Source organism: Nycticebus coucang, chromosome 12 (assembly GCF_027406575.1).
Source record: "Nycticebus coucang isolate mNycCou1 chromosome 12, mNycCou1.pri, whole genome shotgun sequence".
Classification (NCBI taxonomy): Eukaryota; Metazoa; Chordata; class Mammalia; order Primates; family Lorisidae; genus Nycticebus; species Nycticebus coucang.
Genome location: NC_069791.1, coordinates 35,180,446 through 35,207,825, shown reverse-complemented (window position 1 = coordinate 35,207,825; position 27,380 = coordinate 35,180,446). Strand labels below are relative to the sequence as shown.

The 27,380-nt window shown below is 42.1% G+C and overlaps 1 protein-coding gene across 3 annotated transcripts in view; it reads right to left on the bottom strand.

Moving 5' to 3' along the window:
- BCAT1 (branched chain amino acid transaminase 1) overlaps positions 1-27,380 on the bottom strand; it is a 126,759-nt gene that overhangs the window by 37,768 nt on the left and 61,611 nt on the right. For all 3 annotated transcript variants that reach the window (XM_053557157.1, XM_053557156.1, XM_053557158.1), the window contains exons 4-6: positions 21,053-21,163; positions 17,656-17,775; positions 436-599 (exon numbers count right to left, since the gene is read on the bottom strand). In XM_053557157.1, coding sequence (XP_053413132.1) covers positions 436-599; positions 17,656-17,775; positions 21,053-21,163 — 395 coding nt within the window. The remainder of the gene's footprint in view (positions 1-435; positions 600-17,655; positions 17,776-21,052; positions 21,164-27,380) is intronic.

The window sequence follows — 27,380 nt, the reverse complement described above, 5'->3', positions numbered from 1 at the left end:
AAGTAGGGCTGTCCCTCGGCCAGTTGGCAGCAGGTGTGGCTACAATCTGTGGCAATGAAGACAGCACTTCAATGAAGCGGGCACCTTCCCCAGACAGGACTCCCTGGAGCCAACGGGAGCCTGAGTCCCAGGACCAGATGGTCTTTAATGTCAACCCTCACCCCGCAGCCAGAAGACCAATGCCCAGGGCCAGTTCATTCAAAGCACTGGTGTGATTCCTAATTTAGTCCCTTACTTTAATCTAATCTTTCTCTCTTATGAAGGGCCAAAAGCTATCCTTCAAACAACTAGCACATTTAAAACACCAACAACTAAACATGAAACAAAAGGAGCATTAAAGTGTGAATATTACTACTTTTGTATCTAAGTAAAACAGTAATAACAAAATAGTCCCAAAGGGCTCTTTCTTTTAGACATAAACACAGAATCACTTACCCTCCCATTTTGCAGTCTCCAGTTCCACCTTTCCAGGCTCTAACATACTTCGGATTGGCCCACAGGGACACTGGTTTAAAGGTTCCACTTGAAAAGTAAGGACCCACTGGGCTCATGATTACAAAGAGCAGGGCTTTGCTAGGCTTCTTGACTCCGAGAGAAGGCTGCAATCAAGTAGAGGCACAGCAGTTACTTCCAATGAAGACACCAATCTTTTTTTTTTTGTAGAGACAGAGTCTCACTTTATGGCCCTAGGTAGAGTGCCGTGGCATCACACAGCTCACAGCAACCTCCAACTCCTGGGCTTAAGCGATTCTCTTGCCTCAGCTTCCCAAGTAGGGAGACACCAATCTTTAAGGTCCAGCAGAGATCTGATGAATGACAGGAGCTATGACTTCCACAGTTGAGTTACACAAAGCCTGATGTGTTCTAAGAAGAAAATACTGAGAATGGAGCACTTAATTTTCATTTTGCTTTACGCAGCTTTCTGAGTTATGACTTTAGAGGGAAAGCAAATTTTTGCCCATTTTTTTCTATTAGGAGGATTTTAGATGAGAAGCCTATTTTTAGTAACTAGCTGTCTAACACCTTTCAAGGTTGCATGGATTGAGAATTGTTGAGAATGGAGAACCCAGACGCGGCTTTAGACATGGGGATGAAATATAATACAGTAGAACCTCCGTAAGTTGACCACCCAAGGGTCTGTAACAAACAGGTCAATATAAGGAACTAGGCCTACTGAACTGACACGTACATGTGGTGCTTAACTAGTCTATGAAAATTAGGTCAACTTGAGGAAGTGGTCTACTATGGAGGTTCGACTGTATTGAATTCACTAATTTGCCCTTTTTTTCACAGCCAAGTGACTGCTTCAAGCTACAGTAGGTTCCAGCAGGCGGTGGACACAGGGGAGTGTGCCTCTCCCACACCTGCCCACAGCAGGTAGCAAGACTGTGCCTTCACTAGAGGGAAAAACATCAGACAGGATAAATACCGTCCAAAGGGTAGGGGACAAAGCACTCACAAACGCAAAGATAGAAGGCAGCCTTTCCCACAAACACTAGAAAGTAAGGATCCAACATTGCAAAATTGTACAAACTCCTCCAGCACAAAAGCAGTTGATAAGGAATTAGGGGCCACTGATGATTAAGAAAGAAAATTGAGAGACTCAAAAAGTTTTGAGGGTTATGTATTACAAAGGCAAAAAAGGTCACTAGGTTATCCTCTGCAATTCCAGACCTCAGGAAATAAGAAGCAAGGCAGGACTATTAGGTTAAGAGTCTTAAGATATAAACAAACCACTTTTGTCTAATCTTCACTGGAGCCTGGTCTGCCTGGACGGGGGTGGGGGTCCATCACACAAAGCATGAGATTAAAACCATAGGAGACTCAATTCTGGCTGATTTTATGGCTTTATAATGTTTGTTGAAACTGAATAAAAGTGAATTTAGGGATTTTTTTGTCTGAACTTCAATTATACCTCCCCCTTCTCAAAGTCCCTCGCCCACTATTTAACACTCACATCATCAAAACTCAGGTAGTAGGTAAAATATTCACGAGCATAAAAAAAGTGTTTGCACATGTGTACACTGACGCTATCTGAAAGGCATGCTGTCCTCAGAAAATGGGAAACTGGCCAGGCCTGGTGGCTCACACCTAGGAGGCCAAGACGGATGGACTGCTAGAACTTAGGAGTTCGAGACCAGCCTGAGTAAGAGCAAGACCCTGTCTCTACTAAAAGTAGGAAAACTAGCCGGGCATCACGGTGGGCATCTGCAGTCCCGGCTACACAGGAGGCTGAGGCAAGTGAGCCCAGGAGTTTGAGTGTGAGCTATGACACCAGGGTCCTCTCCCCAAAGTGACAGAGCGACACTGTGTCTCAAAAAAAGAAGGAAGAAAAGAAAACAGGAAGCTGAATCTATCAGCATTCCACAGAATATGAGTATCAAAGGGCTTGGCTGGCCACAGAGTAGCTGATGATGGATGGCCACATGGGAGAAATTCATCAGGCAGCCACAACAGGTTGTGGTTTCTTGTGTCTGTTCTTTAACAGGGTCTTAAGATTAAAAGGAGGACTGGCCACCAATAAAGGATCAAGAGCACAAAGCTTCCTTTGCTCTTTTTTGGTTTCCTGGTTTAGGAGGGAAAATGTAAGCATAGTTATTTATGCATGTACTCATCTGCTTTTCTTTTAGTTTTGATAAAACTATTGACTATTTTATCTATTTTACTTACCTATCAGTTAAGAAAGTACAATGATGTCTTTTTCATGAATGCTTTGAAGCTTAGCATTTTAGAGTTTTTTATGAACCCCCCATAATAAGGACTTAAGAGAAGGCCTTAATATAATTTAGAGCTATAATATGGCAGCATAGTCTCAATGATTTACCTAGCTTCTAAGTTTATAAGCAGAATTGCTTATTTGTGGACAAGTGAACAGCATTTTATCAGCTATCACGTGAATGCCTGGGACTTTTTCCACTCAGAACTCATGTATTTTATGCAACCTTCATGTTACCAAAAGGAGTAACAAAAACTCATCATGGAAATTTTTTCCTGAGATAAACTTCACCTTGTTCTCTTCCTTTTCCTGATTTTAATTGACAAGTAAACATGCATTTATTCCACTAGGTGGCAGTATAAAGGGCACAGATGGGAAACAGGGAATGAATGATTGTATACTCTAAATCTATTTCTAGAACAACAACAACAACAAAAAATCAATAAACCTATAAGCAATATTTTTATTGTTAGCAAACAGGTAAATTACAGACTAGAATTTGCTCAGACAAAATGTGTTTATGTGTACTAACATTTTCGTTTCTGAAATTTAATCAATCAACTCATGTTTTACCAGTACCAGTGTTAATCACAGCCTGGTCATCTTCATCCTCAAATTAAAAAATTATTTATGCCAATTGTCCTTTCATGAAAAACACTGTGGGCTTTACTGAAAATGATCACACACTGCTTCCAGACTGAGAATAAAATGTTACTCTAGATATGAGGAAGGAAGCTTGAGGAAGGGGTCTGTTTCTATCTTCAAGAACCATTATTAGTTCCTTTGTTTTAATTCTCCCCGTCTATCCTGCAAAGCAATTAAATTCTATGTTGCTGTGAAGAGTGCTTTATTACACAGTATTAATCAAATGACTTAACAAAATTCTAGGATGACAAGGTCAGGCTACTAAAGAGAAAATATGGGCCAGACATGGTGGCTCTTACCTATAATCTCAGCACTATGGGAGACTGAGGCAGGAGGATCACTGAACAGCCTGAGCAACATTGCAAGAACCCATCTCCACAAAAAAATAGAAAAATTATCCAGGTTAAGTGGCACATGCCTATTGTCCTAACTACTCGGGTGGCTAAGGCCAGGAAGATGACTTGACTTTAGGAGTTCCAGGCTGCAGCGAGCTACAATGAGGCCGTTGCACTCCAGACTGGGGAACAGACCCTGCCCCGGGGGACTGTGGGGGAGGAAGAAAGGAAAAAAGACTTCTTACCTCATAGGCTATTCCTCACAAATGACAAATACATATATGTATAAGGGTACTCAACATGCACGCTCTGTCCAGAAGGACAAGACACTTGGGTGTGATGGAAAATAAAGACACATTCACAGAGAAAAGCCCACTTCTTTCTGGGTCAGCTGGAGATTACTTATCTAAAGGCAGGATTTCAAAGGTTATTAGCATGATGGCAGGGAAGAGCTCAGTGAGCTGAGAAAAGAACTCTTCCTGTATGTTTTAGCCTAGAAGGCAGAGAAGCACAGTGGCATGTGAAGGCTTGTGAATAATGTTGCCTAGGCAAGGCGAATTTGAGACAGGAGAAATAAAATCATGGGGAACGACAGGAGAACATATTTTCAAAAGGCAGCCTAATTTTTTTTTTTAATTCAAAGAGGAGTCTGAGTTTAAAATATATATATATATATATATATATATATATATCCTGATGGTTCTTAAAGAAGATTTAAATTTTTTAAAGGGAAAATTGTAGAGAATAATGGAGTTCAGGAAGGGAGAGATCCAGCCGTCCACATAGGGCCTTGAATGTGGTAAGGGTCCCAAAGGGAGGAATGCCAAATTCATATGGCATTTGTATAGGGAAAACCACTGTGGATGGTTTGAGGAAAGATTTAAAAGATAATAACCTTCAAAATAATAATAATAATAACCTTCAATATTATACATTGCTTTTTGAGCTTTGAAGATATTTCATAATCATTACCTCATATAAGAGAACAATCCAGAAAGAGTAAGAATTCCTGTTTTTAAGGGGGAGAAACTGAGGCTCCAAAGCAAACAATTTGCATAGTTTCATAGTTATTGAGCTCTTTCTTCTCTTAATCCAGAGTCATTTTATACCATACTAAACCTTTAAAGAAGATTAACAAAGTACCTGTGATCTCGTAAGCTGAAGAGTGTTTCTAAGTGGCACCAGCCTGTGCTGCCTTCCAACATTGACCTGCAGACCTCACATTCTATGCACCCCTTGCCCTATCCTCAACCACGCTGAACCCTTCAGGTAATTAAAGTTAAATGAAGTCATGTGGGGCATCGTCCAGGAGGACTGCCAACCTTATGAGAAGAAAAGCTCTGCCCAAACAGAGGCCCAGACTCTGCCCAAACAGAGGCCCAGTGAGGACACAGCAAGCAAGTAACTGTCTACGGGCTGGGAAAAGTGGCCTTACCAGAAACCAGCTCCACAAGTGTCTCGATCTTGGACCTCCAGCCACCAGAACAATGAAGAAAATAAACACCTGTTGTTGAAGCTGCCCAGTCTACAGAATTCAGTTATGAAGCTCCTGAGCCCACTCAGACATTACGCCCTTTCTCCTAAGGAATATCACCCCTTGGTCCTCAACTAAAATGTTACTAAAATGTCACTTCAGGGAACGAGCTCTCTGGATCAGGTTGGGTACTTATGCTGCAAGCTACTATAGCATCCTATATGCATTTCAAGTTTAAAATTATCACACTTTTGGCTCAGTGCCGTAGCTCAGTGAGTAGGGCACCAACCACATACACCAAGGCTGGCTGGCCTGCTAAACAACAATGACAACTGCAAGGTGTTGAGGGGGGCGCCTGTAGTTCCAGCTACTTGAGAGGCTCAGGCAGGAGAACTGCTGAGTTTGAGGTTGCTGTGAGCTATGATGCCACAGCAGTCTACTGAGGGCAACAGCTTGACACTCTGTCTCAAAACAAACAAACAAAAAAACTATCACACTTTTTTTTGTTACATCTACTTACCTGTCTATCTCTTGCTATCCTGAAAATGCCAAGTGAAAGATCATCTCTGTCCTCCACACAGAGCATCCTATATAGTTTATACCAGTTTACTAACTTGGGATACAACAACTGTCCATCTTAATAAGATACCATCTACAGGAAAGGGCTATAAAATCAACCAGATGGTTCTCTACCATATTTGACTTATTCTGACAAAAAAAAAAAAAAATCTGGAGAACAGGCAGGGGAGGAGACAAGATGGCTGACTGAAGCCAGCTTTCCACAGAGGCTCCCATCCAGAAGGAGAGTTAAAGGACAAAAATTCAGCAAGTAACCTGGTGGATTTGAGCTGCACTAAGAGAGAAGGTCGTAGAACGCACGTCAACCCCGCTGAGGCGAGCTGCGACCACAAGGATACAAACAAAAGGTACAAAATCCATCACCAAGCGGAGGGGAGTCCCCTCCCCCATGAGAACGGCTCAGAGTGCCCCACAAACAACCGGTCAGAGTTCAAAGGTCCTCCCACTACACTCCACAGGAGAGACCCTCTAAAAACTGGACCTACCTCCCCTACTAGGGTGCCACGGCATCCTCCTGCCAGGCATAAAACTGTATAAACTGTATATAGTCTCTACCTGGAATTCTGAGCTCCCAGCGCTACCCTTCGCTCACACTGGGGTCTGGAGGCCAGTCCCAGTCAGCGGAGAGGGGACCGCACGGGAGTGGCAGTTCCCTGAGGCACAGTGCGACAGCCATCTTTTGGTGACAATACGGCCAGGCATAAAACTGTGTAAAGCTGTGTGTGTTCTCTGCCTGCAACTCCAGGCTCCCAGCGCTCCTCGTGCTCCCCTCTGCTCTCCCTCCAAGGTCTGGAGGCCTGTCCCCCAGGGGTCTGGACTCTTGGGCAATTGGTCGAAGGGTATAGACGGTGCTGGGCTGCAGCCAGTCGGTGCGGACTCTGGGGTGCGGGAGCGGAGAGAGGACGGTTGGCCAGAGGGGAGCTACACCGGAGCAGCCGTTGCCTGAGCTATAAAGCAGCAGCCCTCTTTTGCTAGCAATAGGGCTCACTACCTAATGTTCTGAAGCCACACCCCCTGTCTCCCTGGGCAACCAGAGACTCCGAGTTTGCCTGAAGCAACTCCAACTTGCAAACCAGGGAAACTCCCAGGGCGGGGCTGACCCAGAGGTCCCCTTTACTAACCCTAAGACGCACCTGGCCCTCAGGGGATCGTCAGCCTATAGACAATACAAGAGCAAAGACAAGCTGATTTGGAGCTCAATTCAGCTTCTCTTCTGCAGGGTAACCGCAGAGTCGTTCTGTTCTGTTCTGGTCTATCAGTAACATTAATCAGGGGCAAGACTGGACCTGAGTGAAAACCCCTCAACCTTCATTAAGCGCCCGAGCTTGTCAGGCCTCACCTCCTCCTGCTGGAGAGAGGCAGAGTGCAGCAGCCTGGCAGACTTCCTTGAGATTCAGGCAGGTACAAACTCCTAGAGTACCGATTCACTACAGGCAAATGGGTAAGCCAACTGCAGGGCTATCAGTGACTGGATGTGAAGCGGTGCAAGGTGGGGAAGGAGGCAGCAACCTTCCCAGACTGATTTATTGGCTGGGTGGCTTCTCCTGACTCCACGCAGCACTGGAGCAAGCCACACCAGAGTAGTCACCAGACCCCTGTGATCCAGTTCCCAGAGACCTCTTAAACTCTCCCACCCAAGACAGGTGCAGACTGAGACAACTGATTTGGACTTTTTGAACTGAACCAATCGCCTGAGGACAAATCAGGTGGTGCCCTGGGTGCACGGTGGTAGGAAGGTTTGATTTTACTTTTCCAATTGTTTGCCGGTGGGGGGCAGGGTGACTTAATTGCTGATATTTCTCCACAGCTGAGACTTCAATCGAAAGTATCTGTTCCACTACGGTGGAACAGAAACCAGCTGAAAACAAGAGAGAACCACTTAGCCCCACCACACCAGACAGGGCCCCAGTTTCTCAGGCCACAACACTGTACGGGTCCTCAACAAAGCCCCAGGGGAAAAAATCAGAGGGAGTAAAACAACCATACTGCGGAACCAGCGGAAAAACTCTGGTAACATGAATAACCAGAATAGATCAACCCCCCCCAAGGAAAGATATGGCAGATGCAATTGAAGATCCCATTCATAAACAACTGGCTGAGATGTCAGAAATAGAATGCAGAATTTGGATTGCAGACAAGATTAATAAAGTGGAATTAGGAATTCGAGGAGAAATTCAAAAGTTGTCTCAAGAATTTAACGAATTTAAAGACAAAACCACCAAAGACTTAGACACACTGAAGCAAGAATTTGCAGCCCTCAAAGATATGAAAAATACAGTAGAATCCCTCAGCAACAGAATGGAGCAAACAGAAGAAAGGATTTCTGACATCGAAGATAAAGCCTTTGAACGCTCCCAAACTCTCAAAGAGGAAGAGAAAGGGAGAGCAAAAACGGATCATTCTCTCAGAGTGCTCTCGGATACTTCGAAGAAGGCGAATATCCGAATCATAGGAGTTCCAGAAACAGATGAAGTGGCCTTGCTGGGCACAGAGGCCCTTCTGCATGAAATTATGAAAGAGAATTTTCCAGACATGCCTAGAGATTCTGAAATTCAGAAAGCAGACAGCTTCAGAACCCCCGCACGACTCAACCCCAATAAGACATCCCCAGGCATATCATAATTAAATTCACTAAAGTTAATATGAAGGAAAAAATCCCCAAAGCTGCCAGGAGAAAGAAAACCATTACCTTCAAAGGGAAGAATATTAGAATGACTGCAGATCTCTCTGCTAAAACTTTTCAAGCCAGAAGAGGGTGGTCACCGACTTTTAATCTCCTAAAGCAAAATAACTTTCAACCCCAGATCTTGTATCCAGCTAAACTGAGTTTCATTTATGATGGAGAAATTAAATACTTTAATAACATTCATATGTTGAAGAAATTTGCCATAACCAACCCAGCTCTTCAGGATATTCTCAGACCTATCCTCCATAATGACCAACCCAATCCTATACCACAAAAGTAAACTCACTCAGACACTTCGGATCAAACTCCAATTTCCACACTGGCGAAAGGATTAAAAATGCCCACTGGACTTTTGAAAAACTCGATACCGAAAACTTCACCAGACTTATCAATATTCTCCATTAATGTGAACGGCTTAAACTGTCCTCTAAAGAGGCATAGGTTAGCAGATTGGATACAAAAACTCAGGCCAGATATTTGTTGCATACAAGAGTCACATCTTAACTTAAAACACAAATACAGACTCAGGGTGAAAGGATGGTCGTCCATATTTCAGGCAAATGGTAATCAGAAAAAAGCAGGTGTTGCAATTTTATTTGCAGATACAATAGGCTTTAAACCAACAAAAGTAAGGAAGGATAAAAATGGTCACTTCATATTTGTTAAGGGTAATACTCAATATGATGAGATCTCAATTATTAATATCTATGCACCCAACCAGAATGCACCTCAATTTATAAGAGAAACTCTAACAGACATGAGCAACTTGATTTCCTCCAGCTCCATAATAGTCGGAGATTTCAACACTCCTTTGACAGTGTTGGATCGATCCTCCAACAAGAAGCTGAGCAAAGAAACCTTAGATTTAAACCTAACCATCCAACATTTGGATTTAGCAGACATCTACCGAACATTTCATCCCAACAAAACTGAATACACATACTTCTCATCAACCCATGGAACTTACTCCAAAATCGATCACATCTTAGGTCACAAGTCTAACCTCAGTAAATTTAAAGGAATAGAAATTATTCCATGCATCTTCTCGGACCACCATGGAATAAAACTTGAGCTGAGTAACAATAGGAATCTGCATACTCATACAAAGACATGGAAGTTAAATAACCTTATGCTGAATGATAGCTGGGTCAGAGATGAGATTAAGAAAGAAATTGCCAATTTTTTGGAACAAATCAACAATGAAGACACGAACTACCAGAACCTCTGGGACACCGCAAAGGCAGTTCTAAGAGGGAAATTTATTGCACTGCAAGCCTTCCTCAAGAGAACGGAAAGAGAGGAAGTTAACAACTTAATGGGACATCTCAAGCAGCTGGAAAAGGAAGAACGTTCCAAACCCAAACCCAGTAGAAGAAAAGAAATAACCAAAATTAGAGCAGAATTAAATGAAATTGAAAACAAAAGAATAATATAACAGTTCAATAAATCAAAAAGCTGGTTTTTCGAAAAGATCAATAAAATAGATAAACCTTTGGCCAACTTAATCAGGAAAAAAAGAGTAAAATCTCTAATGTCATCAATCAGAAACAACAAAGACGAAATAACAACAGACTCCTCAGAAATCAAAAAAATCCTTAATGAATATTACAAGAAACTTTATTCTCAGAAATATGAAAATCTGAAGGAAATTGACCAATACTTGGAAGCACGTCACCTTCCAAGACTTAGCCAGAATCAAGTGGAAATGTTGAACAGGCCCATATCAAGTTCGGAAATAGCATCAACCATAGAAAACCTCCCTAAAAAGAAAAGCTCGGGACCAGATGGTTTCACGTCTGAACTCTACCAAACCTTTAAAGAGGAATTAGTACCTATATTACTCAACCTGTTCCAAAAGGTACAAAAAGAAGGAAGACTACCCAACACGTTCTATGAAGCAAACATCACCCTGATCCCCAAACCAGGAAAAGACCCAACAAGAAAAGAAAATTATAGACCGATATCACTAATGAATATAGATGCAAAAATATTCAACAAGATCCTAACAGAATCCAGCAACACATCAAACAAATTATACATCATGACCAAGTCGGTTTTATCCCAGGATCTCAAGGCTGGTTCAATATACGTAAATCTATAAATGTAATCCAGCACATAAACAAATTAAAAAACAAAGACCATATGATTCTCTCAATCGATGCAGAAAAAGCTTTTGATAATATCCAGCATCGCTTCATGATCAGAACACTTAAGAAAATTGGTATAGAAGGAACATTTCTCAAACTGATAAAGACCATCTACAGCAAACCCACAGCCAATATCATATTGAATGGAGTTAAATTGGAATCATTTCCACTCAGATCAGTAACCAGACAAGGCTGCCCCATTGTTTCCATTGCTTTTTAACATTGTAATGGAAGTTTTAGCCACTGCAATTAGGGAAGAAAAGGCGATCAAGGGTATCCATATAGGGTCAGAAGAGATCAAACTTTCGCTCTTCACGGATGATATGATTGTATATCTGGAAAACACTAGGGACTCTACTACAAAACTTTTAGAAGTGATAAAGGAATACAGCAGCGTCTCAGGTTACATAATCAACATTCATAAATCGGTAACCTTTATATATACCAACAACAGTCACGTTGAAAAAACAGTTAAGGACTCTATCCCATTCACAGTAGTGCCAAAGAAGATGAAATATTTGGGAATTTATCTAACAAAGGACATGAAAGATCTCTATAAAGAGAACTATGAAACTCTAAGAAAAGAAATAGCTGAAAATATTAACAAATGGAAAAACATACCATGCTCATGGCTGGGAAGAATCAATATTGTTAAAATGTCTATACTACCCAAAGCAATATATAATTTCAATGCAATCCCTATTAAAGCTCCACTGTCATACTTTAAAGATCTGGAAAAAACAATACTTCGTTTTATATGGAAGGAGAAAAAACCTCAGATAGCCAAGACATTACTCAGAAATAAAAACAAAGCAGGAGGAATTACGCTACCAGACCTCAGACTGTACTACAAATCAATAGTGATCAAAACAGCATGGTATTGGCACAAAAACAGAGAAGTAGATGTCTGGAACAGAATAGAGAACCAAGAGATGAATCCAGCTGCTTACCGTTATTTAATCTTTGACAAGCCAATTAAAAACACTCAGTGGGGAAAAGATTCCCTATTTAACAAATGGTGCTGGGTGAACTGGCTGGCAACCTGTAGAAGACTGAAAGTAGACCCACACCTTTCACCATTATCTAAGATAGACTCTCACTGGATCAAAGATTTAAACTTAAGACATGAAACTATAAAAGTACTAGAGGAAAGTGCAGGGAAAACCCTTGAAGAAATCGGGCTGGGCGAGTATTTTATGAGGAGGCCCCTCTGGGCAATTGAAGCAGCTTCAAAAATACACTACTGGGACTTGATCAAACTAAAAAGCTTCTGCACAGCCAAGAACACAGTAAGTAAAGCAAGCAAACAGCCCTCAGAATGGGAGAAGATATTTGCAGGTTATGTCTCTGACAAAGGTTTAATAACCAGAATCCACAGAGAACTCAAACGCATTAGCAAGAATAGAACAAGGGATCCCATCGCAGGCTGGGCAAGGGATTTGAAGAGAAACTTCTCTGAAGAAGACAGGCACGCGGCCTTCAGACATATGAAAAAATGCTCATCATCTTTAATCATCAGAGAAATGCAAATCAAAACTACTTTGAGATACCATCTAACTCCAGTGAGACTAGCCTATATCACAAAATCCCAAGACCAGAGATTTTGGTGCGGATGTGAAGAAAAGGGAACACTTCTACACTGCTGGTGGGAATGCAAATTAATACATTCCTTTTGGAAAGATATATGGAGAACACTCAGAGATCTAAAAATAGATCTGCCATTCAATCCTGTAATCCCTCCACTGGGCATATACCCAGAAGACCAAAAATCACATCATAACAAAGATATTTATACCAGAATGTTTATTGCAGCTTAATCCATAATTGCTAAGTCATGGAAGAAGCCCAAGTGCTCATCGATCCATGAATGGATTAATAAATTGTGGTTCATGTACACCATGGAATATTATGCAGCCTTAAAGGAAGATGGAGACACTTTACCTCTTTCATGTTTACATGGATGGAGCTGGAACATATTCTTCTTAGTAAAGTATCTCAAGAATGGAAGAAAAAGTACCCAATGTACTCAGCCCTACTATGAAACTAATTTAGGGTTTTCACATGAAAGCTATAACTCAGCTACAACCTAAGAATAGGGGGAAGGAGGAAAGGGAGGGGAGGGAGAGTGGAGGTGGGTAGAGGGAAGGGGATTGGTGGGATTACACCAGCGGTGCATCTTACAAGGGTATATGTGAAACTTGGTAAACGGTCTGTAAAGCTAGTGAATGATGCCCCATGATCATATCAATGTACACAGCTATGATTTAATAAAAAAAAAAAAAAAATCTGATGCTAATCTCAATGTGTTATGCTGACACCTTTCCGTGTTAGCCTCTGGATTAGTGAGTTTCAACCAGCGTGCTGTGGCTCACGGGTGTGCCAGAGGAGCTTAGGTATTCCACAAAAATTTTTAAAGATCATTAATTAAAATAGTTTTGAAAGAAGATCAAAGCACAGGAAGTATATTCTGTTTTTCCTCTTTTCTTTTGATCAACATAATTTAAGAGTGCTGCTGAAGTTGAACTATAGGTTCAAGTGTGCCATGAGGTAAAAAAGGTTGAAAAACACTGCTCTGGCCTAATAGGTACTTCACATGTAGACACTGAAAATTTATCACTGGGGAAGCTGAAATCCAGAATTTTCTGAGACTTGCTGTAAGACACTTAAGGGTAAATCTAAGCTTGCTTCTTAGCCCTGTTCAAAGAGAAAGATAACATAATTTAAACACTTGGCAAAAAGACTGCTGAGCGATTAATTCTTTTTAGTTTTTAAATAAGAATGATGTTAAAATTTAAAAGAGACTCAGGTGCCTATAGCTGAAGCAGCTAAGGATCCAGCCACATACACCAGAGCTGGCAGGTTCAAATCGAGTCCAGGTCTACCGAACAACAATGACAACTACAACCAAAAAATAGCTGTGCGTTGTGGTGGGTGCCTGTAGTCCCAGCTGCTTGAGAGGCTGAGGCAAAAGAATCGCTTAATTGCTGTGAGCTGTGATGCTACAGCACTCTACCCAGGGCGACAGTTTGGGGCTCTGTCACACACACAAAAAAAAATTTTAAAAGAACATTTAAGAAGGCCAGGAATGCTGGCTCATGCCTGTTATCCTAGCACTCTGGGAAGCTGAGGCAAGAAGATCCCTTGAGCTCAGGAGCTTGAGACCAGCCTGGGCAAAAGTGAGGCCCTGTCTCTATAAAAAATAGAAAAATTAGGTGGGCAACGTGGCACCCAACTGTAGTTCCAGCTACTCAGGAGGCTGAGCCAGGAATTTGAGGTTGCAGTGAGCTATGATGACATCACTGTACTCTACCCAGGGTGACATAATGAGATGGTTTAAAAAACAAAAAAAAGGTAAAAAGAACAGTTAAGAGGAAACAAAAGACAAAGTGGAAAAGACTAAAAGAACATTTAGTTTAACATCTTTATAGTGAAGGGAGTGGTAATGACTACTCAGAGCATTAATGTAAGGATTAAATTAGGTAATATATGAAAAGCCCTGGCCTGATCTTTTTCACACTTAACAAATAGCAATTGTTACTATTTTCACAGCAAGGAGGCCAAGGCAAGTGGTTAGTCTGAGCTCAGAAGTTCAAGACCAGCCTGAGCAAGAGTGAGACCCCCATCTCTACTAAAAATAGAAAAATTAGCTGGGGCGGCACCTGTGGCTCAGTCGGTAAGGCGCCGGCCCCATATACCGAGGGTGGCGGGTTCAAACCCGGCCCTGGCCAAACTGCAACAAAAAAATAGCTGGGCGTTGTGGCGGGCGCCTGTAGTCCCAGCTACTCGGGAGGCTGAGGCAGGAGAATTGCTTAAGCCCAGGAGTTGGAGGTTGCTGTGAGCTGTGTGAGGCCACGGCACTCTACCGAGGGCCATAAAGTGAGACTCTGTCTCTACAAAAAAAAAAAAAAAAAAAAAGAAAAATTAGCTGGACATTGAGGCTGAAGTCTGCAGTCCCAGCTACTAGGGAGGCTGACGCAAGAGGATCTTTTGAGCCCAAGAATTTGAGGTTGCTGTGAGCTATGATGTCAGAGCTCTCTACTCAGGGTGACAGAGACTCTGCCAATAAATAAATACATAAATAAATAAATCAGTAATGGTAATAGTGGTAAATAATTCCGTATGTACCAACACACAGAGCACGGAAGATGACTGTACACATGACCACAGAACTATAGTCAACATTCATGGGTGGGAGTGGGCAGAATGAGAATTTGAGGGAAAAACCAAGAAGTATTGCACCAGGGATCTGGGAAACACAGGTAAATTCAGTAAATGTGAAATCAATCCTAAACAAAACTTGCAGCATAGATTATTATACAAATGGTCAAGAATACTTGATGGAAAGTACTTAGGAGGAGCTAGAATGGGTCACCCCTAGAGTAGCCATGCCTCATTTCCCTTCCTGAAATGATTCCCGAGCTGGAGCGAGTGAACTTTAGCCTGCTGTTTTCTCCGATTTATTGAAACATGCTCTTTCACTTACGCATTGTCTGTACGACAAAGGCTGCGCTGAGCAGCTGTATGGCTCACAAAGCCAAAAGTATTTACTATAGGACTATTACAGAAAGTTTGCTGGTGGCTTCTGTGGGTGACAGGAAAATGCTATGGGATGGTTTTCAATGGACCAGGAGTGACCTTGTGATTCTATCTGGTTTGGTTCTACTGACTGGGCCAAGCATCATGCTAGGCCTGGAACAGAAAGACAACCAAGACCAAGGCAGGCTGCTGACATCTGTAACATCTATAATGAAGAAGCACCCAGCAAGAGGCAAGTCCAACGGCAGCTGAGAAGGTGAAGTGGTAACACTGAGTCAGGTAGTGAAGAGCACACAGATGCTGTGGTGTCAGTAACACAGGGTGTGTGTGGAACTACAAGCCGGACAGAAGCGTTGGCTGTTCCTCCGTTTAGTCACACGTCCCTGCCCACCTACAGTCACCCTCACAAGTCCAAGAAATCTTTAAGCTTAGAAACATGCAATACTATCTCCCATGCAAAACACACACGCCCTTACCTCATCCTACTTTGGGTAGGCATCTATTGTTCTGCTCTACTGTACAAGAGAATTCCTCACAGGATTTGTACAAACTCACCATAACTTCCTCTCCTCTTGTTCTCTCCTGCAGCCCCAAAATTTCAACACCATCACCCCAATGAAATACACTTATCAAGATCACCAAGTTCCTTGCAAGTTGCCAAATGCAACAACGGTCAATTTTCCACCAGGTATGGTAGCCCACCCCTGTAATCCCAGCACTCTTGGAGGCCAAGGCAGGTGGATAGTTTGAGTTCAGGAGTTCAAGACCAGCAGGAGCAAGCGTGAGACCCCCATCTCTACTAAAAATAGAAAAATTAGCTTGGGCATTGTGCCTAAGGCTATAGTCCCAGCTACTAGGGAAGCTGAGGCAAGAGGAACTTTTGAACCTAAGAGTTTGAGGTCGCTGTGAGCTATGATGTCAAGGCACTCTACTCAGGGTGACAGAGACTGTCTATTAATTAATTAATTAATAAAACAAACAAAATTTTAAAATAAGAAGAATGGACTTGGAGTGAGAATGAATTTCTTAAATATTGCTTCTTTTCAAGAATGGAAGAAAAAGTATCCAATGTACTCAGCCCTCCTATGAAAGTAATTTATGGCTTTCACATGAAAGCTATAACCCAGTTATAACCCAAGAATAGGGGGAAGGGGGAAAGGGAGGGGAGGGAGGGGGGAGGTGGGCGGAGGGAGGGTGATTAGTGGGATTACACCTGCGGTCCATCTTACAAGGGTGTATGTGAAACTTAGTAAATGTAGAATGTAAATGTCTTAACCCAATAACTAAGAAAATGCCAGGAAGGCTATGTTAACCAGTGTGATGAAAATGTGTCAAATGGTCTATAAAACCAGTGTATGGTGGGGAAAAAAAAAAAATATATATATATATATTATATATATATATATTGCTTCTTTCCATCATGAAGTTAAAAAGTAAGATTAAAAGATTCGATAATATTTAAATGCCAAAAATCTTAAGGAAGTAGATGACTTAAAACTCTCCCAGTTCTTTAAAACTTACCAGAGAAAGCAATTCATGAAATTCATTACCTAGATCCTAAATGGGTCTTTCAAAAGGCATCAGAAAGGCCAATAAAACTCTAAGGTATTTATTCTGTGGTCCTATATACCTAGTATTTTCCTACTTTTTGCATTCATACAATCTAATAGAAGACCTGGTAATCTCACAATTACTCAGTAGAGAACAGAATGGCTAGGTGATAGCAAGAAAGCTCAATCCCACTAACAGTACTCCTAAAGATGTACATGCCCCCCACCCCCACCTTCCATCTCCTCCCATCCATTAATCCTCACTCTCACTGCCTAGTAGATACAAGAGACAAGCAATAGAGTATTCATATGACACACGCAGGCACTCAGGTGGCCTTGGCCCCTGCGGGCATGCCCAAAGCCATTCCTTCACATACCAGGGCACCCACCAAGAAACTGCCCTGCCAGGAGATAGTAAGGCCATGGTGTCTGGGCCTGCCATTCCAGCTCTCAGAGTTCCTTCCCTAACTTATCTTGTGAACTTTACTTTCAGCATTTTTCTCTGTGGGAAGGTTCTTTGGCTCCCAACACCTTGCCAAGTCATCTCAAGACTTCAGGAAAATGAAAATTAAAAGCAGCACTTCTCCCTCCCCCAAATTTCAAAGCCATTACCTCTTCTGACTCAGAAGAGCTCTGCCACAATGGTGGGGGGAGGCTGTTGTGCTTGTCAATTTAGAAAACAATAGTCTTGATCCAGGGAAGACGAATGGCACTGCATTTATCATTTACGTACCATCTATGGCTACCTCAGTACCACAATGGCAGAGTTGGGTAACGGTGACAGTAACTACATGGCCCACAAGGCCAAAAATACTATGTAGCCCTTCACAGGAAATGTTTGCTACCCTTAGTTTTGATAATCAGGAGAAAGAAATCATTCATGATGTTACTGGGGTGCTATTTCAAACTACTACTAAAAGTTTAAACAAGAATAAATGATGATAACATGCCCACCCAAGTACCCCCCAATAGGGCATGAGTGAGCACCTCAGTTCCGATGAACGTGGGGCGGATATACAGGCTGGCAGATGTTGAGTACGGGACCCACTCTCCATCCAGTGTCACAAGCTGCTGAATACACTCCAAAAGCTCCTCCTTGTCAAATACCTGAAAGAATAAAAAAGTATAATAAATAACTGAATTTTCTCCCAATGTAGCAATAACAAATGCTTTTTACTGAAGCTTTTACTGTTAAAAAAGTGGTAATGACCCGAACACATAGAAATGATAAATGTTTGAGGTGATGGATAGGCTCATTACACATTATACACATATAAACATCCTAAGTGCCTTATAAATAGGTATAATGATATAGCGATTAAATTTTTTTTAATTAACAAAGCCAAACAAAACAATTTTTTACTGTGATTTTTGTTCCCAAAAACTTGTGGTACAATGATGAACTACCCATACAGGAAAGATATTAGAGCCCTATCTCTTACCACAGTCCCAAATCAATTACAACTGGATTCTGTACCTAGAATGAGACAAAATATCAAGACTTCTAGAGAAAAAAAATACAAAATATCTCTGTGACCTTAAGGTGGAAAAAGATTCTTAAATAAGAGATGTAAAACAAAAATCATAAAGACAAAAAAGAGAATTTTTTTTTTAAACTTAAGGTCGTCTTTTTTTTTTGCAGTTTTTGGCTAGGGCCGGGTTTGAACCCGCCACCTCTGGCGTATGGGGCTGGCGCCCTACTCCTTGAGCCACAGGCACCGCCCGAGGTTGTCTGTTCTTTTTTCAAAAGATGTAAAAAGCAACAAACTGGGTGAAGTTATTGGTAGCAAATAACCTACAAAATATTGTAGCCAGTATATGTTAAGATGTCAAAAAAAAAAAAAAAAAGTCAGTAAGAAAGAGGCAAAAAACTCCATAGGAAAATGGCCAAAAGCAAAGAGCAGTTTATTTCTCAGGAAAACGTTTTTCATATACTAGATCAGTAATAATTTGTAAAATTAATTTAAATAGTCTCTCCTCACTTTCAAGCCAGAGAAACATACTTTTAGAAATGTGATGGGCTGGTGGTGCACGGTAGCTCATGCCTGTAATCCTAGCACCCTGGGAAGCCAAGGCAGGAGGATTCCTTGAGCTCAGGAGTTGGCGACCAGCCTGAGCACAAATGAGATCCCATCTCCACTAAAAATAGAAAAACTAGCCAGGGCATTGTGGCAGGCGCCTGTAGTCCCAGCTACTCAGGAGGCTGAGGCAAGAGGATATCTTGACCCCACGAGTTTGAGGTTGCTGTGAGCTATGGCGACAGGGCAACAGAGTGAGACTATCTCAAAAAAAAAAGAAAGCCACACATTAAAAATAAAAAAGAAGTGTGGTTGGTTATCCAAGGTAGAAATAAGTCTGAAAACAAGCAATAGAAATAGAGTTTATGACATTAGGATTTGCCTATTTAAATTCTAACCCATAACTGCAATCACAGCACAATGTTCTAGAAATTGGCACTGTCGATCACATGTGAACCCACTATGGCCTGCTTGGGTCTCTGGTACTGCTATCCAGAGACCGAATTCAGTGAACAGAGAACCTGAGAAGAAATCCAAAAACCTGGACCTAATTTCATGCCCTTTCTCTTTACCCTGTGTGATGTCAGGCAAGTCACTTAATCTCTCTGGACTGGAATTTTCTTCTCTGTCCAAGGGCACTACTAAATTGCACAATAAATACCATCTTGACAATGGCTCACTACTATGACTAAGCAGATAAGGAACGTGAAACCACACAACACAAGTTATAGCAGAGTTGATGTCTAAGAAAATACTATTTCCCGTTCCTTCTGGTCCCATTTTAAAGGTTTTCCCAGTGATTTATCTGCACTGGGTAGAAAGGTGAAACTTGAACCTATTCCAAAGACTTTACCTTAATTCCTCTACTACCACAGGACTGCCTATAAAGTAGGTGGATGAAGCCTGTGTTACGAAGAGCACAGAAAGAAGAACATAGCTAAAAAAGAGTGGTTAACTTGGATTCAGCCATCCCTGGGCTTCTTCAATGCACAGCTTGGGCTAAGTTCCTACAGGTTAGGTCTACAGAATATGTAAAAGAAGGCACGGACTCCTCGAAGTCTAGAACAGCAACCCAGTCATATCTCCTGGGGTAAGAGCAATCCACACCACCTTCTCTCTAGATGTGAACCACGGGGTGGAACTCTAACACACCTTATAATGAATGCTCCTGCAGGCCAAACAACATGATAGCCAAGAGCCAATGGCTATAAGAAACCATTTTGCTATACTTTTTTCATTTCAAAAGGTGAAATCAACTATCAAAATAACTAAATCATTTCTTTTTATTTTTTCAGTTTTGGTTTTCTTTTTTTTTTTTTTTTGGCCGGGGGGGTTTAAACCCACCACCCTTGGCATATGGGGCCAGCGCCCTACTCCTTGAGCCATAGGTGTTGCCCCAATTATTTATTTTATTTATTTTTTTGAGCAGAGTATCACTATGTTGCCCTCGGTAGAGTGCTGTAGCATCACAGCTCACAGCAACTTCAGACTCTTGAGCTTAATCTATCCTCTTGCCTCAGCCTCCCAAACGGCTAGGACTACAGGCAACTGCCACAATGCCTGGCTATTTTTTTTATTGCTGTTGTCTTTGTTTAGCAGACCCAACCCACCAGCCTCAGTGTATGTTGCCAGCACCCACTGAGCTACAGGCACTGCCCTATTTGTTTTTTAAGACAGTCTCAAGCTGTCGCCCTGGGTAGAGTGCCATGGCATCATCATAGCAACCTCTAACATTTGGGCTCATGAGATCCTCTCGCCTCAATTTTTCTATTGTTAGCAGAGACAGGGTCTCGCTCTTGCTCAGGCTGGTCTCAAACTTGTGAGCTCAAGCAATCCACCCACCTTGGCCTCCCAGAGTGCTAGGATTATAGGCCTGAGCCATCTCCCCCAGCTACTTGCTAGTGTTTAAACAAGTAGGCAAAATATCCCCCAAATGCCTGCACTATAAACTGTACTTTTCATTTTCAATATCATAATCTTGTAAGGTCATTCAATTTTATGGTAGTGTGAGATACATTTTCCATCCTTCTTGTCCCTCACATACACATTAATTCTCCCCCCTCACACAAGACTCATCATTTAAAAGAAACGTGGAATTGGGCAGCACCTGTGGCTCAAAGGAGTAGGGCGCTGGCCCATATGCCAGAGGTGGTGGGTTCAAAGCCAGCCTCGGCCAAAAAAAAAAGAAACGTGGAATTGCCAGTTGGTTATTTCCTAGTATTTTTACCTTCCTAATTAAAGTGGATCAGGAATAACTTCAGTGTTCATACGGTTTATACTGAATATTGATCTAAATATCCAGAAAGGATGTTTGGTGGTTAACAGAGTGAACCGTTACTTTGAAAGAAACTCCTCCATTCACATACCGGCAGAGTGGTCCTCCAAGCAGATCGGTACATTCTATCCATGTTGAGGTTTGGACGAAACAGTCGGATTTTATTATCTACTCCTCGAAATGCCTTCATTCCTTCAAATAACTGAAGATAAAGAAAAATAAATCTTAAAATGAAAACATCCCCTTCAAGAGACGTGACCTCCCCCTAGGCACTTATCTATTTTATCGTGTAAACGTGTTAACAATGACTTCAACTTAAGATCATGAAACCTGAAGGGCCAACACTTGACAATCGACTGATTGGAGGATAAAGAAGTCCACCAGACTTAACTGTGGCTTAGCAGTAGCCACACTGCTAAGTAACATCTAGGTGCTATTTAAAGGAGATGGAAAGAAAATATCTCCACGCATGCAACTGCCTAGACAATGGAGATGGAAGCCAAAGACCCATGGCACCCTGACACCCCCACCCCCAAAGAGTACCCCTGCATTCCTTCATTTAATCTGCCTCATTCGAACTTGGATAATGAATACTCTAGATGTCACCAGTGCTGATTCAGCCCCTTTTATCATAGAAACCAGGCATCTCAAGACCACACGAATGTTAGGGCAAGTCAGCTTCCTTGAACAAAGTACCACCCCAGACCGACCACGGAGGAGGGATTTGAAAGTATTTTTGAAATACATACTGATAAAAACAAGAGAAAAATAGAAAATCAATAATCATTGTGGAAAATGTTAATATGGGTTCTCCAAGTAATCGGTAGAACCAACAGGCTAAAGATAGGGAAGATTTAAACAGGAATAACAAACATACCTAACTGACATACAGAACCCCACACACACCAGCTGCAGAGTTCACACATTTCCCAACCCTAAGATAAGCCAGAAAACAACACCAAAAATATAACTAGAAAAATATCCACATTTTGGAAACAAATCCATTACTAAATCAACAATGGAGCAAGAGAAAAAGAATGGAAATTAGACCATCTGCTGATCTGAGGGATAGTGAAAAGCAGAGACTTTAAAAATTTGTACCCTAAAAGTTTGCATGAGAAAAAAAGAAATGTAAATCATGTATTACAATTAAAAAGTACACAATTAGGTGTGGCATTAAGTGCAAATATATTATTAATTTACTAATTGAAACAGGACTAAAGCTTCAGTTAAACGATAAGCTGGTTGGATTGGGCTCAGCTGACAACACTGAAACAAAAAGATATAGAAAAAGATGTATCATATAAATACTTTCAAAATTAAAGCTGGTGAAGTCATGTTGCTAAATATAAAACAAAATAGACATTAAGCCAAGAACCATTACTGATGATAAAAAAGGTAACTTCCTAAAGTTCAATTTATTTTACAGTTTTAAAATTGTACACACAGATGGGCGGTGCCTATGGCTCAAAGGAGTAGGGCACTGACCCCATATGCCGGAGGTGGCAGGTTCAAACCCAGCCCTGGCCAAAAACTGCAAAAAAAAAATGGTACACACAGAATAGCTATTTAAAAAAAAAAAAGATGAAAGATAAGTATTGGCAAGGACATGGAGAAAAAGGAACCCTTATACACTCACTGTAGGTGGCAATGTAAATTAGTACAGCCTTTATGGAAAACTTTTTGGGGTTCTTCAACAAACTAAGACTAGAACTGCCACATAGCCCCACAATCCCACTTCTGGATATATAGAGAGAGAGATTTCTCTCTATATATGTATCTCCAAAGGAACTGAAATCATAGGTCTAAGAGATAGCTGCACTCTGGTCTTCACTGTAGCACAATTCACAATAGCCAAGTATGGAAGCAACCTAAGTGTCTATCAACAGATGAATAAAGAAAATGTCAGTGATGGGTGCCTGCAGTCCTAGCCAGTCGGGAGGCTGGGCCATGAGAATCACTTAAGCCCACGAGTTTGAGGTTGCTGTGAGCTGTGACGCCACAGCACTCTACCGAGGGTGACACAGTGAGACTGTTTCAAAAAAAAAAAAAGAAAGAAAGAAAAATGTAAGATTCATGCATAATAGAGTATTTTTCAGCCTTGAAAAACAAGGAACTCCTGTTATTTGCAACATAGAAGAACGTGGTGGACCTTATGCTAAGTGGAACAAGCCAGCCATAGGAAGACAGACACTGCACGATCTCACTTGTATGCACAATCTGAAAAAGTCAAACTCACGGAAGTAGAGAGGACAATAGTGGTTGCCAGGGGCTGGGTGAGGGGATCAGATGTCCATCAAAGGGTGCAAAGTTTCCACTGGACAGAAGGAATAAGTTTTTGAGACCTGTGGCACAGCATGTTGACTACAGTTAACGATAATATATATTTTAAAATTGCTAAGTAAATTCCAAATGTTCTCATCACAAAGAAAAAAAAAGATGAGTATGTGAGATGATGGGTATGTTAATTACCTTGACAATCATTCTACAACGAATACCTGAAGCAAAACACGTTGTACCCCATAAAAGTATATAACTATATGTGAATTAAAACTTTTTAAGAATAAAATTGTATGCACTTAATGAATGATGTGGTTTCAAATATATGTAAAGATTATGACAATCTCATTGATCAAAACAGAGAGAAAAGGATGGATAACACAACATGACTAAGTTGGATTTATCCCAGGAATGGAGGTTGGTTTAACATTAAGGAATCAATTAATGGGCTGGGTGCAGGGGCTGACATCTGTAATCCCAGCACTCTGGGAGACCAAGGTGAGTGGATTGCCTGAGCTCATGAGTTCGAGACCAGCCTGACCAAAGGCGAGACCCTGTCTCTAAAAAACAGCCAGGCATTGTGGTGGACGCCTGTCGCCCCAGCTACTAGAGAGGCTAAGACAAGGGGATCACTTGAGCCCAAGAGTTTGAGGTTACTCTGAGTTATGACACCAAAGCATTCTACAGGGAGCAAGAAAGTGAGACTCTGTTTCAAAAAAAATCAATTAACATGATTCATTATATTAACAGCCTATGTGAAAAAAACTTCATGATCATCTCATTAGACATAGTAGATGCATCTGGTAAAACTGAATATTCATTTATGGTTTTAAAAAGTTTCCTACATAACCAAGAAAAAAAAAAAAAGAACTCCATAATAACTACAATAAGGGAGCAGCAGACATTTAACTGAATAGTAAACGCTTTCCTTTTCAGACTGGGAACATTACAAGCAGCCTACCGCAACCACTTTCACTAACTATTGTACAACCAGTATAAGACAAGAATAATAAAATACATACACATAAATTTGGAGAAGAAATAATAAAACTGCCACAGATCATGAAACACAGATGACTGAATACATAGAAACCCCAGAAAATGTGAAAGTCTTTTGAAAGCCTTTTCTTAGGCAAGGTGGCCAGAGGCAAAATTATCTTCCTAAGTAACAGAAAAAGGAAATGTAAACACTACTTGCAATAGAATTAAAAAATAGAACACTGAAGTGGGAAAGAAATCTAAAAAGAGAAGTGAAAGACCCGTAAGGAAAATATAAAACTTCACCAGGTTATTAAAATCTTAACAAATCTTAATGGTGCCGAAGTGGGGGAGGGGGACGGAATGTGGAAAGCAATCTCGTGGTCATGGACTAAAAGCCTTAATGTTATAAAGACGTTGATTTTCCCCAAATTGATTTAGACACTCAATGTAATCCAAATGGAAAAAAATCACATTAGCTCATTTTACTTTCTTTCAATAAAATGAATGACAAAAGCTCACTGACTCAATACACTGATCTAAAAATAGTAGGAGGGGTGGGCGAAATGACCAAGAACGTCCACAGCACTCTGGAGAAGAAAGCAGAAGACCTTGTCCCAGCAGACACCAAAGACAGAGAGTCAGACAGTGGGGCATTTGTGCAGATAGACAAGTAAAAGGATGGAAAAAAATGGAGATCCAGAGGCCCACTCCTGTGTACCTGACAGAGGAAAGAATTGTCTTTTTAAACGGTGTTGGGGGCGAATAGAAACCTCCAGGGCCCGCCCTTTGCATGAACACCTAATTCAACAACTGTCCACACAGGCAAGCAGCAAGCACCTTCAGTAGAACCAAAAGTTAGGTGAGTGATCACAATAACTGATTTTAACATTTTTTTTTGTTTGTTTTTGTAGAGACAGAGTCTCACTTTATGGCCCTCGGTAGAGTGCCGTGGCCTCACACAGCTCACAGCAACCTCCAGCTCCTGGGCTTAAGCGATTCTCTTGCCTCAGCCTCCCAAGTAGCTGGGACTACAGGCGCCCGCCACAACGCCAGGCTACTGATTTTAACATTTTTAAATCAAGGAAGGAGGCACTGAAGAGGGCAGGAAAGAGTTGTGCACAGCCTACGTCACCCTCCCCTCCCCCCGTCACCCTCCCCTCTCCCCAGCAGTACCTGGCCAGTGCCACAGGTGGAGAGAGAATCTATATGCCTCCGGGAGGGAGAGTGAAGTGATTGTGGAACTTGGCATTGGAACTCAGGGCCACCCTGGCACAAGGGAACACAGCACAGGGCAGAATTCTGCCAGTGCTCAGGGAGGAGGAGCCTTTTGATCAGCCTGGCCAGGGAGAAATGCTCCACCCTGAACCCCAAGTTCCAGGTAGTTCACCAATGGGGGTGAAAAGAACAGCCTGGCCCCTCGGGCAATACCTGCCACTGGGCTGGCATGGAGTCCATGTGACCCAGTGAGACACCTACAGCTGTGGCCAGACCAGTGCCCAGGTCACCCCTCTCCCAATTTCAAACAACTCAGGCTCAGGGAGAGCCTTCTTCCACTTGGGGAAAAAAAAAAGAGAAAAAGCTCAGGCAGAGTGCAGTGTCTCATGCCTGTAATCCTAGCACTCAAAGTTTGAGACCAGCCTGAGCAAGAGTGAGACCTCCTCTCTACTAAAAATAGAAAAACTAGTCAGGCATTGTGACAGGTTCTTGTAGTCTCAACTACTCAGAGGCTAAGGGAAGAGAATCTCTTGACCTCAGGAGTTTGAGGTTGTTGTGAGCTATGACACCATGGTACTCAACCCAGGGTGACAAAGTGAGAGTCTCAAATCAAAAAACCACGAAGAGCTCAGGACTTCTTTTGCAACTTGGTACCAGCTCAGCTACAGTAAAAAATAAAGTACCATGCAGACTCCTGAGGTCCCTGACTCTGGGTCTTAGTTCCTAGAAGTTATTTCTGGACCCACCCGGGGCCAGAAGGAAACATTCTGCCTTTAAAGAACCCAGTCCTGGCAAGATTCACCACCTGCTAACTCAAGAGCCCTTGGGCTTTGAATGAACATCAGAGGCAGCCAGGCAACAGTCACCACTGGCTTTGGGTGACACTGGGCTGGCTTCAGGTGTGATCTGGTGTTGGTGGCCACAAAGAATGCCCATGTCACTCCTCTCCCAACTCCAGCTTCCCAGCACAAAGAAGGAGGGAAGAGAGATAGAGACTTTGCCCAGTAATCCAGAGAATTCTCTTATATCTTACCCAGTCCACAAAGGGTACCACCAGGAGTCTGTAAAAGTCACAGCACTACTGGGCTTGGGGCACTCCCAGGGCTGATACAACTTCAGTGACCAGAAACTCAGAACAAAACACTCACTCCATTCGCATATCTGGAAAGCCATCTCAGGAAGGGCAGAGTCAGACAAACCCAGACTGCAAAGATTAAAATACCTAATTCCTCTTCAATGCTCAGACATCAACAATCATCCACAAGCACCAAGACCACCCAGGAAGATATAACCTCATCAAACTAAATAAGGCATTAGTGACCAAGCCCAAAGAGGAGATGACAAAGAATTCAAAATAGCTGTCCTGAAGAAACAAGAAGGAATTCAGAAGCCTATCAGAGAAGCTTAAAAAAGAAATTGAAATAATAAAACAATCAAGCAGAAATTCTAGAGCTTAAGAATTTAATTGACAGGCTCGGCAGCCATAGCACAGTGGTTAGAGCGCCAGCTACATACACCAAGGCTGGTGGGTTTGAACCTAGTCCAGGCCAGCTAAACAACAATGACAACTGCAACAGAAAAATAGCCAGGTATTGTGGCAGGTGCCTGTAGACTCAGTTACTTGGGAGGCTGACACAAGAGAATCGCTTAAGCCCCAAGAGTTTGAAGTTGCTGTGAGCTGTGATGCTACAGCACTCTACCAAGAGCAACATAGTGAAACTCTGTCTCCAAAAAAAAGAGCATGGGAGAACACAGCTGGAAGGCAGTCCTGTGCAAGTCAAGAAGAGGCCTGATGGGCGGTGCCTGTGGCTCAGTTGGTAAGGCGCCGGCCCCATATACTGAGGGTGGTGGGTTCAAACCCAGCCCCGGCTGAACTGCCACCAAAAATAGACGGGCATTGTGGCGGGCGCCTGTAGTCCCAGCTACTCGGGAGGCTGAGGCAA